At 33.0% G+C, this 19,058-nt stretch overlaps 2 protein-coding genes across 2 annotated transcripts; both read left to right on the forward strand.

Moving 5' to 3' along the window:
- The first annotated feature begins 3,165 nt into the window (after window positions 1-3,165).
- LOC137828825 (uncharacterized) lies at window positions 3,166-14,874 on the forward strand. The gene is made up of 18 exons (XM_068635547.1): window positions 3,166-3,536; window positions 3,704-3,928; window positions 4,413-4,508; window positions 5,280-5,332; window positions 5,623-5,719; window positions 5,915-5,988; window positions 6,692-6,806; window positions 7,633-7,743; window positions 8,624-8,700; window positions 10,815-10,881; window positions 11,877-11,942; window positions 12,324-12,431; window positions 12,540-12,670; window positions 12,840-12,906; window positions 13,017-13,084; window positions 13,263-13,356; window positions 13,859-13,929; window positions 14,241-14,874. Exons 1-18 carry the CDS (start codon window positions 3,387-3,389, stop codon window positions 14,599-14,601), a joined length of 2,031 nt encoding a protein of 676 aa, XP_068491648.1. The 5' UTR covers window positions 3,166-3,386; the 3' UTR covers window positions 14,602-14,874.
- Window positions 14,875-17,201: 2,327 nt separating this feature from the next.
- LOC137828826 (probable membrane-associated kinase regulator 4) lies at window positions 17,202-18,702 on the forward strand. The gene has a single exon (XM_068635548.1). It carries the CDS (start codon window positions 17,506-17,508, stop codon window positions 18,592-18,594), a length of 1,089 nt encoding a protein of 362 aa, XP_068491649.1. The 5' UTR covers window positions 17,202-17,505; the 3' UTR covers window positions 18,595-18,702.
- The last annotated feature ends 356 nt before the right edge of the window (window positions 18,703-19,058 follow it).

Raw genomic sequence — 19,058 nt, forward strand, 5'->3', positions numbered from 1 at the left:
AATAAAATAAATGAAGGTGACAAAGTTGACTGAGTGGTGGGGTCATTTGACTTTTGTGTTAGAATAATCCACACATGTGCTTAGTTTACCTCACCTAACTCCTCACCAAAAACCAAATATGTGTTCTTATTTAGATTATAAATATTAAAAATTTATTTTAATTAAATACAAATGCATTACACAAGAAAATCATGAAATAGAAACCAATTTTTAGAGATTAAAATAATTAGTTACAATAGAAACTAAAATAGAAACCATTTTAAAAACTAAAAAAAAAAATTGGTTTCTAAATTAGTTTATATTATTAAATAGTTTATAAATTGGTATCTAATTTTAACTACCAATTATTTAGTTTTTAGATTTGGTAGCAAAAATCTTGGTTGCTAGTTAGATACCAATTTAGAAACTATTTAACAATAATAAAAAATAATAAAAACTAATTTAGAAACCAATTTTTTTTTAGTTTTTAAAATGGTATCTAATTTAGTTACTATTGCAACTAATTATTTTGGTTTCTACAAATTGATTTCTATTTCGTGATTTTCTTGTAGTGAAAAAAAAACAAATACTCTTATACATTATGTTCACAAAATTATTTTCTTAATCAGTAATTTTAAAATACTGATTATTATTCATCAAACAAAAACCCTTAATAAAAAAAACACCCTTAACCAAACCAATCAAGTTCACAGCATATTCTGTAATAATTATTCCTCACTTTCTCCTTTGGATGTATTTAGAAGAGAAAAGATATAGAAAAAATACGAATAATTAATTTTAAGTCGGATAGAAATATTAGAAAATTAAAAGATAATTTCCAAATATAAAATTTAAATTTTTCATGTTTTATTGTATTTATTTTTATGTTTTATCGTTATATATCCTTTTTTATTGCATGTATTTAAAAAAAATAAATGAAGTTCATGGAATTATATTGTGAGACAGAATTTTAGATCGATGATTTGAATAATTAGTCTTTTTTAGTATTAAACATTTCATGTCATGTTATTAAAAAATAAATTTAACTAATGAGGAGACTCAACGCGAATTAACTTGTGCAGGTGATATTTTGACTTTATTTGTATTTCTAAATTTACAAGTATAACTATATTAAATATTAAAAATAAGAGTTTGTCATTAATAATGATTTAATTTAATTTAATAAATATTATATTCCTAACTAGTAAACATTTTAGGCTAAAAATTATTTTATTCAGAGAAAAATCCAGGATGTAAAACATTCGGAAAGTTGTCTACAAACTTTGATATTCATGCATACATTATAACTTATTTCGTTATAATTAAGTGAATGACTAGTTTTAGGTAATAATTTTATTTTTTAATATTATAATATAAAATTATAAGTCTATAAATATATAGTGATTTTTCAATAAATATTTACTTATTTTAATAATCATGTATTCATATTTATAATACATTTATAAATTTTTCTAATTTTTATTGATTTACTTATAAGTAGATTTTTATTTTTTATTTTCTCAATGACCATTTCTTAAGGGTTTTAACTTAGTTTTCCAAAGTTTCACATGATTCACACTCCTTGTTCGTAAGAATATTTAATGTTTATGGTAGGAATTAGGTAAAACCATTATCAGACCATAACTCTTATGATATTTACCAAGAGCAAAAGTATCTTATTAATGTATTTTGCGATGGATCAATAAACCATGAATGTCCTAAAAATCCACATGAAAAAATGAGCACAATCTCTAAAATGTAATAATTGGCATACATGACAAATTTGACAAGAATCTTGAGCTCTTACAAAAGCAACACCTTGTCGAGTTGTAGGCTCTTCACGTGCACCAGGACGAACCACACACAATTTGAGCATAATTTGCAAGCACATAATCAACATACCAAATGGATCAAGTCCATTCTACCCCAACCACAAAGCATGATGGAGACGGGGATTGACTAGTGCATGATACTAGATCTTAAAATGGTGGTTGTTGATTCATGTACATAACATATCCAAGCTGGTAGTCAGTCTCAAGATGTTGACAAAATCAACAACATAACATGACCTTTAGGTTCGACTAAGAGATCCTCAACATAAAGAGTCACGAGTTTTTTTTATCAACATATGTCCTTTAAAGTTGTGCCAAATCCCCTGTTGAATGTGGATGAGACTCAACCTTGTTGTTTTTTATCCCTTCACGCTAGACATCATGAAAACCAAACTTCCTGATAAGTGGAAGTGACCTTGTATTGAAAATAATATGACGGATCATCCAATCATGAAGCACATGTCAAAGTCTATTTGATCCATGTCGGTCTGACTTGGGAGTGAATTGCAAGTCTCCCACTACCCTTAAGGGACCAATCCTAGAATAATACTACTCTCTTCCTTGAAATTCTATAGACTTATTTGACACCTTCCGTGCAAGGTTTTTAGCTCAACTTGTCGAATGCAAACCCATGGCACGACCTTGACCTCGCTACACAAGTACAAGGAGACACCAAACCTCTTCAACAATATATGCCCAATTTGCTAAAACATTTTCTAACATCTGCGATATATATATCAAATGGTGGTTATGCACAATCTCTTAATGAGACCCAATTCAAGAAAACTCATAGATACATTATATGTCGACCCACCCACCAATATGGATTGTAAAATATTTATGTGTTTAAAATTATTATTTGATTTTGTTTAAACACAACATCACAAATTAATTTAACGCAAATACAAATATTTTGACCGAAATGAGAAAAATTGATTTTAGAATTACAAAAACAATGTAGGAGAAACTTGTGACAAATTTACATCTTTATAAAGGATATTTTTTCCTAAACTCTATCAATAATATTTGAAAAAACGATTTTACACATTCTTTAAATAACTTTGAGATTGTTTTTTTTGGAATCTCTCTAAACACTTTTTTTATATTCCAAAAATTATTTTCTAAAATTTTTAAAATAAGATTTCTGGATGAAATTTTCAAAAATATATTTAGAAAAGAGTTTTCAAAAATGAAAATAAATTAATTAACTTATTTTAATTATTTCACCTATTTGATGGGGTGAGAAAAGAACTTTGAGGGGGTGCAGCCTTTAGAAAACTATCCAAACTGTGTAGTGTAACCAACCACACTTTTTTTAGGAACTAAATAAAAGTGGAAATCTTATTTTTTTCAAAAAAAATTGAAGATCGAAACGTCGTCGTTGAGCCTCGTAATCTTGACCCTCTGGAAAACCGAGACGAAGCAAACAACAGAGTCACAGAGAGATGGTCGGTGTTCATTGTGATTCTCCGTAACCTTCTTCTCGTTCTCGCTCCTAACATTCCAAACCCTAATTAAACTTGTTGCTTCCTTCTTCCATCCCCGAATTCCGACTCGGAGTGGCTGAGACCAATCATGTCGTGGCTGAGATCTGCGGTGAACAAAGCCGTTGAAGTCGGCAACAAGAACAACCTCACTCGCACCGTCAAGAACTACGCCGACACCGTCGTGCAGCAAGCCGGCCAAGCCGTCGCCGAGGGTGCCAAAATCCTTCAGGATCGCATTGTAAATCAATTCCTCTTTTATCTTCTCTCGTTTTAATTAATGCATCAGTGTGTATGTTAGTCACTAAACTGAGACCAATCAATAACCATCCTCTTTTGTGTGCGTAGTTCCAATCCCGATAGGAGAATTTTAATTTCGTGTTATGTTCTGTTATGCACACTATGCAGGGTGCTAGGAATTTCAGAAGTGTTGCGCAGACCATTAAGAGGTTGGAAGACGCTGCTATATCTTTCAGGGGACCTGAGAGAGTGGAGTTGCTTAGAAGATGGGTGGCTGTGCTTCAAGAAATTCAGAAGTTGTTTGAAGCCTCGTTGGCTGAAGGTAAAGAGAGGACTCTCGAGCAGCACCTTGCAGTTGAAGAAGCCAAGGAGAACCCAAGGAGACCATCTCAGGTTTGAATTCGAAACCTTCGTTTTTCATATGTACAGTAGTTTGCCATGACTGATTTTATACTTTGCAGAAATTTGGCCACACCTTTGATGACTATGCTGCCTCTTTAAGACACTTTTCCTAATACACTGTCTATTATTTGAAGTACAAAGTTTTGTAGGTCTCCCCTCGGTACTTAGTAAGCGATTTTGTAGTTTTCCATAGAATTTAAAAATAGTAGAAAATTTGTTAATAGGAGTGTGATGTCACTGCTTGCAATCCTCCGGATTTATGGCGTATTGATGCCATTCCCTAGCTAAGTCTAGTCTACTTCAGAAGCTGTTGCTGTTTGTTTTCCCAACTAGATTACAGGAGGAAATTTTCCCTGTTAGTAGGTAGTTGATGCCCAAATTTTTATGTTGTTAATGTATTCCTCAAAAATAGTGAACATAATGGCATCCTTTTACCTTAACCGTTTGTGTTTGTTATTCTATTGTTTCTTTTCAGGTTCTTTACTATGATTCTGATGCTGGGGGTGAACCATTAAATTTTCGTGATGTTTTCCTTCAAAGTCAGGCATTGGAGGGTATAACATTATCCATGGTATGTTCAATTAATGTTGATTATCATGTATAAATATCCTGAACTTCCCATGGTATATTGGTACGTATCTTTATAACAGAGATATCTATCATTTGTTCTGTAAAGCATAAAACTTTAGTGTTTTAAACTGTCTTTTAGCAAAAAGGGTGCAAAAAGAGAAGCTAGTTTCAATTGTACTTTTGAAGTGAGACATGACATTAACTTGGTGAAAGCCTGAGATGTAAGCTTGAATTGAATTCACTGCCTCAGACTGTAAAGGATGTGTGCACACATGCAGTACAAATACCATGTTCTATATATATATATATTGTTTTCTTTTCCCTTTTTGACTGTGGGTGGGTTTGCATTAATATTTACTATTGAAAGAGGCACCCTTTATGTCTAAAAAAATAATTTAATGTTAAACATAATGTAATTTTCTTTACTTTAACAAAATAACTTTTCGTGAATATTTTTTACAATGTCGGTTTTTGCATAATTCAACCTCAAAATCGTCTTGTAAGGTGAGAGTTGTCCCCCATTTATATACTTTTTTCAGGTTCTATATTTAGTCCATGCTAGACTTTGTTTTTCCCAATAATATTCTATCAAATATATTTTGATCTAGTTGAACATACCTTTTCGTCCTTAGTTTCTCTCTGGTGTATGCAGCTTTATGTTTTACCATTTTCATTATATTGGTAAAAGAATATCATTCTGGATAAGTCAATTTGTTTTTTTTTTGCTGATAATGGAGGTTAACCGCAGGGTTAACTCTTTTCTATTCCTCAGATTATTCACGCTCCTGATGAGGAAGAGGTTTCCCTTCTCCTGGAGATGTTCGGGTGAGTTTACTGCTTTTATATATACTGATATTTGAATCTCTCATTGTGTTTTGCCATGACTTATCTTAGATCTTATGTTGACGAATGACATCTGGATCTAGCTGATCCGGGATATGAAATTCTTTGCTGCAATTTTCGTGTGGTTTTAATGATCAATGTATTGTTATTGTGAAAAGAATGTCTTCGTGCCTAAAATTTTGATTTCATTTGTATCTTTGTGAGAAATTTCAAATGTTGCAGTTTTGCGGAAGATACGTCTAATCTTACTTTCCTCATCCTTATCTGTATAGACTCTGTCTTACTGGAGGAAAAGAAGTTCATGATGCCATAGTAAGCAGCCTGCAAGATTTAGCAACAGCTTTTTCAAGCTATGAAGATGAAGTACTGGTAAGGATGATTTTTATTTCCCTTGTATCTATGGACAGAGGTATTGGTCAGTAGTAAATGCTTCCTCTGTTTTCTCTCTTTGATTAAATGTATTTTTGGTGTTTAGTCGTGACTTCACAAATCAATGGTAAGGCTACTACTTCTTCTTTATGCATTTAGTAAGATTGTTATATGTTTACCTTGTTCATTCATTAGGTGAAGCGAGAGGAATTGCTTCAATTTGCACAAGGTGCCATCACTGGGTTGAAACTCAATTCTGATGTTGCAAGGTCAGTGTGAAGACATAGGTTTCCATTGTCATTTTCTTTGTACCTCTGATAGACACCTAAGTCTTGAGATAGGATCTTAAGTTCAAATGTGTCATCATGTTTCTGAAGATTTGGTCTTTAAATGAGCCAAATGGCGTCTGGCAATTCATGTAGTCACATCACCTAGTAGGATATAGAAGTGATTGTTTTTGGTCTTTTACATTGAGAAATATATATTTATTGGCATTGACTAGGAGCATATTGTTTTAAGATTTCACAGCGTGAGACCTCTCTGTCTTCCCCTTGTTATTTACTAACTTACAATTATTAACTTTATTTCATTATCCTTTATGTATGTCATGATGCTTTGGATTTATGTAGTAAGCATAATCAGGCACTACAGCTCTACAAAGTTAATTGATATATTCCTTTAACTAATATCAAAGAAAAATGAAATAAAATGGCAAGTTCACTTCTATAGAAGATAAACCAAATTCAATCATTTCTGTTCTTCCAGGCTTAAGCTTTTGCTATCTTGATCTATTTTTGGATATATCCACATTTAAGTAGTTGATTATATCTTTATTATAGGTCAATCATTTTATGTTAGTTATAAAATACTGTTCCATTTTAAAGTTGCTTTAATTGATAATATCTGAAATAGTCTTATTGAATGTCTAATATTACACAGCAAGTCATGTCTCGTTTTGCTTATTGACTGCAGACTAGATGTTGAAGCCTCTACTCTTAAGAAAAAGCTCAATGAGTTAACAAATTCACAGGGTCCTGTAAACAAAGTTGATTTTAAAGCTACTGAGGAAACAACAGCAACTCTAGAGGTTTGTTTCTGTCATAACTTCCGCCAAATCATTTGTTGCCAATAATGATTTTTTTTAGTAACTAATATAGTAATAAGATGATGGAACAAGCTTATCTGAAACATTTAGAGTCAGCCTCTCACTATGCCATGTAATAATAATGTTTTATTAGTCAAGGATGCTGCTAGCATTCTTGCTTCTTGTTACTAGACTGTAAATTCCTTAGTTCTATTGTCCATCACTCGTCACCCTTCAACAGGAACATAACATTTATCAGATGTCAGGTTTGATCGTTTTAAATATTTAATGTTTTGGATTTTGAAGCTTTACTGTGCTTAATTCTTAATTGAACTGTGATGCTTTCATAATTAAGCATTTTTTTGTTTTACTTACCAACTATCATGACAACGGGAATGGAGCTATGATGTGGTCAAATAGAGTGCATGCATTGAATGAGTGGGTGAAGTAGTGGAATATTCATATAGATAAGTTTAGAAGCGCTCCTTCAATTCCTTTTCATTTAGCAATTCATGCTTATATGCATTCTCACTCTCTTTCATGAGAATTTGTGAAAGAAAAAAAGAAGAGAAAAGAAAAACAAATTATCGAATCTTGTAATTTGTATTGATTGCATAGATTCATTAATGTGTAGTAAGATACAAAGTCATTTGTGATTCATCTTATGATATGATGAAGTATGAGGTAGCCATATCACGTGGAAGTTTAAGATTCTAATTACTGTGATGCAATGTAATGTAGTTTTATATATAATAATTTACTGTTTGTTTTATTTACGTAGACCTCTCTGTGTTAGAGAGTGGATTATAACCAACCAATCATTTTTCAGGCTTTGAAAATTGCCCTTGCTCAAATTAGAATCTGTTCCAGACTGGAAGCATTATTGCTGAAGAAAAAAAATTTAAGCAATGGAGACTCTCCTGAAATTCATGCTCAAAAGGTACATTTCTTCCTTTATTAGTTTCTTTGGGAAGGGTAGGAGAAAGGAAAACAAGAGGTAAAAATTATATTTCCCTGTATGAAAAACTAATTTTTTTGTAGCAATTAAAATTGGAATTGTTTACCTTGAGAAGAGAAACCGAAAAAAAAGAGTTTTTGAATCACTCATAAAAGTAGAGAAACCGAAAAAAAATTAGAAAGATTTTTAGCATTTTTAATTTTCATAATTACCTTTCTCTCTAGTCTGTCAATCATATAAAAAAATGTTTACTAGAGGTACAAATTATATTTCCTTGTATGAAAAACTGATTTTATGGCAATTAAAATTGGAATGGTTTACCTTGAGTTCACCAAAATAAAAAATGAATCACTCAGAAAACAGAGAGAAATTGAAAAGAAAATTAGAAAGATTTGTAGCATTTCTAAATTTCATAATTACCGTTCTCTAGTTGTGAATCGTATGAACAAAATGTTATGGTTAATTTTTAATTCTATTAATTATTTTATTCTTTCCATTAACATGACATTATAAAAAAGTAAACATTATTCTCTATGTTATCATGACTCTCTATGTTATCATGTTTAGTTTTAATTGTCCCCTCACCCTCTACATTTTGTTATCAGGTTGTATTCAAATTTTTCAAAACAATACAACTACCAGGTGTCCTAGTTTGGATCTAACTATTTTTTAGTGTGAATGAACTGGTAGAAGTAGAACTTACATTTGGGGTTATTCTGCTCTGAAATGTTCTCAGTCTTATTGGAGTGTTCTGATTGAATGTAGTTCCTTGGTATCTGGCCTTCTTTCTATTATTTTCCCCATATTTTTTTGGTAATATATTTTTATTGTTTTCTATACATACTTTTGTGTTTTTAAGTAGGTTGATAAGCTGAAGGTTTTGACGGAATCTCTTGCCAACTCTGCTGTAAAAGCTGAAAAGCGTATTTTAGAAAACAGGTGTCCTGTCAAATTATTATCATCTCTTATATTCTTGTCTTTATTCTTTCTCATCTGAATTCATATTTGCTATACTCACCAGAGAAATAGGTTTTGTTGAAAGTATTTTATTTAGCATTTTGTTTTTAAAACAATAGCTTTTATTTTCAGTTTCCGATCAATAAATCTGTTTTATTTGTAAGTGGGCTCAAATATGCCAGAAGTATGTCCATCCATTTAGAAATTGTAGTGGTGGTGGAATGAGGTATCATTCATAACTTATTAGTCAATGTTTTACAATCGAGCAGTTTTATGCTTCTACAAGTTCATAGTATGTCATATAAAGTGTCAGTACACTGTCTTCACTTAGGAACAGGGTGTGCTGTTTGTCTATTTCTTGCTAGCTATAAGAACACTGCATCGTGGCATCCAGATTCTATTATCTAATGAAACTTTTGTGCTCTTAAAATCTTGTGAGAAACTTTCTGCTTGAGCTTGATATGAACCATGGTAGTCGCTTTAAGTCCTACAATGAAGAGAAAATCTGTTGTTTGACCTTTTTTCTCCTCTGTCCCTGATAATAGATCCTACCAGGATTTGACTCCTCAAAAGTGAGTGGAGTGTACTTTAGAGGATACCCTAATAACCATTGATTATCAAGATTGTCACTGCCTTAAAGTTTGTTTACTTGATTTTTATTGCAATCTCAACTAATTTCTTTGTCAACAACTGTAAGTGTGCTTATCCTGTAAAAAACATCTTTTTACTTTAGAGGAGCCAACTTTGATTTTAAAAAGCTATATTTGACAATGGTTTTGGTAAGAAAGGATTCATTGTTAAAAGATTTTACTTTGAAGGTAAGGAAATATGTAATAATGTTGGAAAAAGACTACTGAAGAATGCTTTTTATTCCTTGTATATTTCTCCTTATTTTTTATTTTACAAATTTCACTCTAATTTATGATTATTTTATTCTATCAATTTCTATTAAAATATAGAAATTAGTATTTCGGTTAGTAAAATCATTTCATTTACTTACAATATGATCTCATACTTCTAATTAAAGGTTTTAAAATTTTGTAAGTATCCCTGTTGAATAATAAATGGGCAGTTATTGCATTGTAATTTTCTCATTATTGAACATTTCTGGCAAACTTTTGCCTCAGGAATCAGACATTGGTCGGTTATATAGGCAAATTTGTAGGACGGTGGTTTAGGATTTGTCTGTTTGGATGGACTGAATTTCAGGTATTCAGCTGGGTAACAGTTATGGATACAAATTAGGACATCAGAGTATATCACTAAATGCTGATGGACGAGTCCCATGAGTCACACAACAGATAGACACATAAAATAAAAACAATCTGGTGGCAAGGATATTGCTCTAAGTAATGTTGTTCATCAGTGTCGTCGTCATCACTACTGCATATAGTTGGCTGCCTCAGTTATATAGTACCTGTCAAACTTGGGGACTGAGTGTTCTACGAATCTATGACCTATTTAAATAATGATCAGCCACTAGAAATTACAAAACACAAATAGAAATTCAAACAGAGGACATCACATGAGGTAAATAATAAAAGCCCACTATCCATAAAACATGTTTCAGACCCTACTGAATAACCAATTTGAAGATCCTGATTGGAAATAATTGAAGAAATATGTGTATACAAAATTGAAATTGATTGATTCTGAATTTTAAAGCAATGGAATGCTGCTGTAGTCCACTATCAAATCTTAACAAGATTATCAAAATATTTGGAATGTTTACTGTAAGCGAAAATTTGGGTATTTGAGCTCATGTATGTTGAATTGTGCTGCCTGCATATTTTGGGATATAGGTGTGAGACTGGCCTGTAATTTGGGGAGGAGGAATATAAGAGAACTGGTGGGCTAAAAATGAACAGGCTTATTCTAGAAATTCAATGATTGGTTGGCACTGAATGTTTGTTCAATCATATATTTCTTAAGTACCTGCAAAGGAGCAAATTTAATGAATATTCTACCTTCTGCCTACACTTTTAGTTCATTGTTTAGCCTTTGTAGATGATGTCACTGATTAACTGCGTTTTTTGTTATTCAATATTCTGCTTAAGTTAATGAGCACTAAACAATAGTTCTCTCTAATTTTACAGAGTACAAAAAGAGGAAGCATTAAAAGTTCGAGTAGCTAAAGATGGTGAAGCTAGTGAAAAGGAGAAGGTAATGTATTTGCTTTGGAATATATTATTTTTCAAACCGGGAAGCTAGTGAAAAGGAGAAGCTAGTTAAAAGTTCAACGGGCATCACTATGTTCATTGTCTGTATTTGCTTTGGAATGTATTATATTTCAAATGGGGATTTCATGGTTGTACATGTACTTATCTATGCTGTTGTTCTAGATTCAATTTGTTGATATATTAAAATTCTTAGAAAATGGTCTTTAAGCTTAACTCAACTTCATAAAACCGGTATGTAAAGTGAGATTTGCTCATACTTATATACTTAAGTGTGTGAGATATCTAATACACTCTCTCACACCGGGAGGACTGGACCTCTCGAGCATGAGATTAGATATTTGTGGCTAATACAATAGCGGATGCATGATAAACTCAACAAACCTTGCTAGGATAGATTCTAATACCATCTTAGAAAGTAGACTTTTAGTCTAACTCAATTTCACAAAATCGACTTGTAAGATTTGTATCTACTTATATACTATAATTTGACCATATTTTTAGTCGATGTGGAATTTTTAACAGAAATAATGTATGGACAATATGATCAACACTGATAAAGGCTTTATTGCATTAGCATGTGAAGTTTATATGTAGCTTCCTTTATCATCATTTCAATTTTCTTCATAGTTTATACCAGAAGAGATTTCCAGAATGTGTAATTTGCATTCATAAGTAGACTTCAATACATAATTGGGGATATATATGCACCGATTAGGGTTTGTTTTTTGTATTTGTTCTTTTTTAATACATTTATATATGATATGGAAGGTTTTATATATATATATATATACCCTTCATTTGGTTTACTGTTATTTTGGGGGATGTGTAGTTGATTAAGTTTGTAGTGAGACGATCCATTTCCTTGTGTGCATGCATAGGAGCGAAGACCATAATTGAAAAATAACATCTGCCTGTGAGTACTAAGTCTTCCATCTGTTGTAGGGGGACAACTGATTTTTCTTTCTTCCTCAATTTCAGGAACTGACAGCAGAGATATCTGAACTACAGCGTAAAAAAGAAGATCTTGAAGCTGAATTGAAAAAGGTATGATATTCCACTTTTTTCTTGTGGTGGTGGGGAGACTTGTTGTAAATGATATTTGCTTGACAAAATGGGTTTATTTATTATTTTCTTCATTTCTACTCATGCAATGTGCTGGTCATGCAATCTTGTTGTCTCTTTTATATCCTTGTGGATTATGGATTGATATTTGTCGAGAAACCTTGTATTGCCTGCATATGTAAGATTCTTTGGACATTGAATGTGAATTTTGTTCTTTGAGTTTTCTGCTAATAGCAATAAATGGTAGTTTGCTTATTATATTGTTAAAATGACTCCAACTTTAATATATGGGATGTTGTTGGAGGAGTGATGATGCCTTTCTTAACTAATTTATAAATAATTGAAATCTGGCATCTGAGGTAGGTTAACACTTCTTTGGCTGCTGCTCAAGCACGGCTATGGAATGTGAGGGAAGAGAGAGACCAGTTTGAGGAAGCAAACAATCAGATAGTTGAGCACCTGAAGATAAAGGTTCGAAGTTCTATTTTTCAATTTTACGTATCCTTAAATAAACATTCCTGAATAGTGTGACTCTCAGCATCTAGTTGTCTGAAATTTTGGTTTGACCTTGATCGATAGGAAGATGAATTTTCAAAAGCCATTAGCTCATGTAAGGTTGAAGCAGATGTTATCAAAACCTGGATTAATTTTCTGGAAGATACTTGGGTTCTTCAGCGGTCAAATGCAGAAACTAACGACAAGCAGGTCAAGTATGGAACTGAATTTGAGTAATGATAAATGTTTCGTTGCCTGTAAAATAGACCAATTTCACATATACTACTATATCCTTCAACAAGAAATCTATAAATTATAGTTATTCTGCTTTTGTTCTTTATTTTTCACGAATTATTATTTTCACTAATCCTTACTTTTTTAAAGTGATGAATTGGGGAGACATGAGGACTACTTTGTGAACTTGGCCATTCAACTTCTTACTGCTTATCAGGTACTTGTTACGCTTTGCTGATTCAAATAATGGATGTATAATGACAGACTCCTTTTTACTTCCCTCCTGGTTTTTCCCATTGGTAGTATGACCTGCTATGTTGTGTGCAGAAAGAGTTAGAGCCTTCTATTAACCATATTGGAACATTTGTCGTGAACCTCAAGAATTTAAATCAGAGGTAAATACCTTTTAAGGGTGTTCGATTGTATATTTCTTTGAGTGCAATATTTTCACCTCGTTAACACAAAAAATTAGATTATCTTCAATAAATGAGCTGGTAATCAAATGATTGGTATTTTCATTTGTCCATGTGTTATTTTGTTTATCTATTTTCTCTGATTTTGTTGAGGATACAGGTTAAAGATGACATCCAGTTCAGATACTGAGGATTCAGAAGTATTAAGTCCAAGGAAAAATCTTGAGGAGGAATATTTGACCTACGAAGCCAAGGTATATATGCAACCTAGCATAATTTGAAATCACTGGCTTGTTCATCTAGCAGTTTTACTTATCTATTGTTTTGGATTGTGCAAGTGTGAATTTGGTTTTTTAACTCTAATGGCAACATGCAATCCATGTAACTTACTTTGAAGGCAGATCTTCGGCAGTTTAAAAATGAACTGCACCTTGTCCACTTCTATCCAATAACCCACGAGTTTTAAACTGTATTTGCTTTTTTTTAATAAAAGAGCTTAAACATTTTAATGGTGAGATCTTGAACTGCACAACCTGCAGTTTTAAAATGAACTACAGGGTATCCAATTCCAACTGACTTTACCTAATAGGATAAGACTATCAATGCTGTTGGCTGCTGCTAGTCCTTGCTTTCTGCTTAAATAAGTTTGATCTCCCAATATATGTTGTATGCTGTATGTTTTGTCCATGGCCAAAGCAATGGAGTAGTGCTTATGATTTGCTCGGATTTGTTGATGGTTTTCTTTCGTTGTTTCAGATCATTACCACCTTCAGTGTAGTGGATAATATGAAACAGCAGTTTTACGCTCAGCATGGGAAAGTTTCCAGGTTCTGTATTTTCTTTCTATATAACTTTATTGGGCTGCTTTATTAACTTGAGAATTGAACAGTTTTTTTTTTTATACAAGTTCAAAATAAATTTGTCTTAATCCAGCAGAAAGTTGGAATTTTTGTAACCGGTTTTCACCCAAACTCACCTTTTACAAACCATTTTGTTCTCTTCGTGTGAAAACATTTTATCATTTATTGATATGCAAGATGTTGTAATAAATGCCGTTTCCATGAATAGAAGATTATCGTTGCATCAGACACCTTGTACTAAATTATTTCCTTTTCACTTGTTGGTCTCACCAATCCAGGAATGATGAAGGGAGAGTTAAAGAGCTGTTTGATGCCATTGAAAAGTTACGAACTAAATTTGAGTCTATTGAGAGACCAATTCTTGATATAGAGAGTCCTGCAAAGGTTGAAACTCCACCTTCTGAGAAGTTGGATGGTACTCCTTCACTTTCTGCACCAGCTCATGGTGCAGAGCTTTCAAAGCCAGAGACAGATGAAGAGCCAAAATCATCTTCAGTTAAGGCTGACCAGGTATTAGACCATGAAGCTGAGTTAGCTCAGCTGGAATCTGAGTTTGGGAAGGTTAGTCAAGATTATTCAGCAGAAGAAATTGGTGATTGGGAATTTGATGAGCTTGAAAAAGAATTGGCTTCTAGTTAGGTCAATCTTATTTATGAGTAATTAAGCTTGCTGTTGTATTTTTATAAGGAGGCAAGTTCAAGTATCATAAATTTGAAAGCATGGGTCGGCTCTTAATGAAGCCTCAGTTTGGATCCAGATATCTTTTAATTTGTAAACATTAGAGCATAATTTCTTGATTCTTCTGTAAATTAATGAGTATGTAACATGCAGACCAGTCACAGTTATTTGAAACAATTAGTATGGTTATGAATAGAACCGTTAAATCGAATGACTGGAGAAATTCTAATGTCATCCTATCCTATTCTACTGTCATTCTTCTATTGGTTGAAAATTGCAAAATTATGAGTTATGTATGCAATTTTTAGTCTTCTCTAACAAATTTTAGTTGACAATAGTGTTAAAAAAGTGTGTTAGCATTTATCTTTGAACTATCTATATTTATGGCATGTTTGGATCAGAGAAAACAAATAAGAATTTTTAGATAGAAATAAAAAAGTGAAATAAGAGATATTCAAAGTGTTCCTCCCTTTTTAACAGAGTTGTTTATTATTTTTATTATAAAATATTTATAAAATAAAATAAGAAATATAACAAGTGTTCTTCCCTTTTTTGGAGTGTTTTTTCTTTGCTAAGTGGTAGTTACCAAAAAGTGTATTTCCTTCTAATTTCTCTTCAAAATAAACATTGAAAATTTGATTTTTTTTTTTAATCTTTTTCTTGCCTTTTCTTTCTTTCTATATTTAATGAGTTTATATTCAAATAAACCTTCACTAGAATGTAGCTTATGTTCCAAGAACCTTTGTCTTCTAGTATAGGTGGAATTTTTTGCCAATGACTCTGTACCTAACATTCTAAGGGATGGAACTTAAATTTTGTAGCTGCTAATCAATCTTGTAAAGTGATTCTAAAAACAATTCATGAATCTATCCACGTGGGATAAATGCGCCAAGTGTATTATTAGTCTTGAGATGGATGTTACGACAAAGAAAATTATTGGCTTAACAAGGAAATTTTGGCATTTTTTTTCAAATCTGATCCCTTCTAGTAACAAAAACAAAGTAGTGTTTTTTATTTATTTTTCCTGATAGAGATGCAGTTTTAATCCATGTTGACATCATATTATAATCTATAAGTAGGTTTGAGAAAATAAATGAAGATGCTTGACAACCAAACTTGGCGACAAACTGGGCATGAAAGTAAGGTGGCCATTAGCATAGGTCCTGCATCGACAGAAAGAACCAACAATTTGGTTGTGTTTTTTTAGCGAGTTGGCAACGAAAGAAGTTGCAAATTGGGGGAAAAAAGAGGAAAAGTTAGGAGGTTCTTGTTTTGTTTGGACTAAAAAATGGAAAAGGGAAAAGGATGGTAAACTCAAAAGTAGGTAGGAGTGTGTTAAAAGATGATGACAAACACACTCTCGAGCTTTGCAGGCATTCCGGCCTCAGTCTCTTCTCCCACCATTGCTTGTCGGGTCATGTGTTGCTTCTTTCTCTACTCATTCTTGATCAGTGTGTGCATTTACTATAATACTTTATTCACTTACGATAGAACTTCATTTTTCAAAGTGAAATTAATAAACATAAAAGTGGTGTAGTTAAAGAAGACACGAATAATTTCAAATCAATGAAAAAGATGCCCATGTTTTGCATCCGTGTACACCAAACCAAAAGGTTTGGCAGGGCTTTCCCCGTGTGCAATTATTCACTAAAGTGCGTTAAAACAAAGGCAGGAATCCAGTTAAAAGTGCTAAAATGTAAGGTATTCATCTTTCCTAATCATGTTCATTTTGGTGCACAGCACAATGATAAGTAGTTAAGTACTAATATGAATGCCAAAGTGCATGCCCTCAGACATGTCTTGTTCAGAAACCCAATTTGCTTGTATGTATTAAGATGTAGATTTTAAATCTAAATCAATCTCATAAAACTAGTTTATCAGGTGAAAAGTGGATTTTAAGCCTAAGTCAATCTCATAAAACTGGCTTATCACGTGAGAAATGAACTTTAAGCCTAACTCAACCTTATAAAACCAGTTTACGAGATGAGTTTGTCACGATGAAATCTCTAATCTCTAGTTGACGTGGGAAATATGTAGTGTTATACAAGGTTCCAAAATAGACTCTTTCAATTTCAGACTAGCTTTCCAGAGACAAAAGTACCCATAACTGACTTTAGTCACAGTATGAGAGTCAAGGACAAATACTGTAGTTACTGCTGCCAGGAGATTCTGGTGTTGTACTTTTCTTTCAGTTTTAGTCCTCCAATTTCTAAACAAAGGCCAAGTTAAAATATTAATATCATTCAAGCATACCCTTCTGCATAACAAGAAAAAACATTGCAATTCACTGGTTTTTAATTAAGATGTTTGTTTTGATTAAAAGTAATCAAATCAATGGCTTCAATCATCATGTAATATCTTGGTTCTAGCTTCCCATTGTGCAAGACTTCATCATGCCAACAGCACTAAGCAAGTAACTAACCTGCAGTGAGACACACTGCAGTTTTTGGACAATTTCTCTGCATTATTAATTTCTCGTGGAAACAAAATAATTTAAATCATGTCATGCTAGTTACCATTGGCAGCAAAAGAAGTATAAAAGTAGCAATCCCAATTAGAAATAAGCCACAATGGTTATGTTGGGTGGGTCAGTGCTTCTCCCCATAAGAAAACCAATCAGGTCCTAATTTTACATTTGACATCCTTCAATATTGACAAGACATGAAATAAAAAATAAAAAGCAACAAGATTAGAATACCACTAATTCCATGATACTGCTTTTTGAATATATCATTCTATGCACTTTCAAAAGCAGTACAAGTACCACTCTTCATTTTTCCATAATAAAACCTCAGCTACCATTAGCTGCTATCCCCTGATAGAGAGAAGTCCAAAATACAAGAGTAGTGAACCTGAGAAGTAGCAATGGCTACAACACTCTTAGCATGTGATCCTGCAGATGATGATTACATTGACATGGAAGTCAACTCATACTCCAACTTCTTCTGCCATTCTCAATCCTATCCACAGCCTAGAGAATTTGAGTTCCAAATGTCCTCCATTGTTCAAGAGAAAGAAACAACAACCTCACCAGCTGATGAGCTTTTCTACAAAGGAAAGCTCCTCCCTCTTCACCTCCCCCCTAGGTTACAAATGGTTGAAAAACTCCTTGAAAAATCCACCTCTCCTTTTGACAAAGAAGATGATATCTTTGAGGAGTTCTTTAGCACTCCTCTAGCCACTACCTACACAACACCAACTGCAGGCACCCCATTTGAATCCTGCAACATCTCTCCATCAGATTCTTGCCAAGTTAGCAGAGAACTAAACCCTGAAGAGTATTGCAACCTTGCCTACCCAACAGATACAAGTGGTGGATTTGTTGTTGAAAACCAGAAGAAGTCATGGACAAAGAAACTGAAGCAATCTTCACTAGGTTCAAAGTTGAAGGCTTCAAGGGCTTATCTCAAGTCTTGGTTTGGAAAATCTGGTTGCTCATATGAAACCTATGCAACCTCAACCAAAGTTGCAGATGAAGGATCGGTTTCAAAAGCCAGGGAAGTTTTGAACAAGCATGTGCAAGTGGCAAAGAAAAACCCATATGGACAAATTCACAGGGACAGATATCAGTCCTCTAATTCTGCCATGAGAAGCTACAAAGAAAAGACAAGTGAGGATGAAAATAACCAGCACAGAAGGTCATTCTCGGTAGGCATCAAAATGCTATCAGGGAACAAGTCATCATCATCATCTTCATCTATGTCTGGCTCAACTTCATTTTCATTCTCAAACAAATCATATGGAAGCCAAGCGCGGCAGCTGCTGAAAAGGTGCAGCAGTACAAATTCAGAGATAGAAAATTCAATCCAGGGAGCAATTGCACACTGCAAGAAGTCTCAGCAAGTGTTATCTTCAAAGAAGACTGCAAGCGAAGTAGGACTCTACTCAGTGTCTGCATCTAGAACCTCAGTTTGTGAAGATCATGAGAGGGTTGAACCTCGGAGGGGCGGATAGGGAATTGAAAAATAGCTTTTCTTATTTTGTATTCTTCACACATTGTCTTTCAATTCAAAAGTAACTTTGGTGAAAGATAGCTTCATTCACCAGCACTAATTTTAGAAACACTCATGGTTATCATGGATATTTATTTAAACCTTGTCTACAGAAGATAGTTGCTTTTAGTTCCTAACCAAATTATTAAGAGTAGAGAATGAGATTATTCTGAAAATGAAATTCATAACATTGTACTATCCACTTTCAAGCTAAAACTTTGTTTGTTGAAAATCCCAAGTCGATTACACAAACCTATCTCATAACTTAACAGAGAATTACAAAAGAATCGACCAGAAATGTTAAGTCTTTTATGAGACAAAACAAAAAATTACAAACTAAGAAAATCCTATGAACCTCGTCTCATAGGCCCGGTTTTAGGTCCGGTTTATGAAACTTTGATCGAAACAACCAAAACAGTGACAGTT

Source organism: Phaseolus vulgaris, chromosome 7 (assembly GCF_000499845.2).
Source record: "Phaseolus vulgaris cultivar G19833 chromosome 7, P. vulgaris v2.0, whole genome shotgun sequence".
Classification (NCBI taxonomy): domain Eukaryota; kingdom Viridiplantae; phylum Streptophyta; class Magnoliopsida; order Fabales; family Fabaceae; genus Phaseolus; species Phaseolus vulgaris.

What these genes read in the sequence shown, in the direction of transcription:
- LOC137828825 (XM_068635547.1), top strand. Translation starts at nt 3,387, where the DNA reads ATGTCGTGGCTGAGATCTGCGGTGAACAAAGCCGTTGAAGTCGGCAAC. An exon ending in AAGCTAGTGAAAAGGAGAAG is followed by an intron (nt 10,882 to 11,876) that starts GTAATGTATTTG and finishes CCTCAATTTCAG; the next exon opens with GAACTGACAGCAGAGATATC. An exon ending in CTCAAGAATTTAAATCAGAG is followed by an intron (nt 13,085 to 13,262) that starts GTAAATACCTTT and finishes TTGAGGATACAG; the next exon opens with GTTAAAGATGACATCCAGTT.
- LOC137828826 (XM_068635548.1), top strand. Translation starts at nt 17,506, where the DNA reads ATGGCTACAACACTCTTAGCATGTGATCCTGCAGATGATGATTACATT.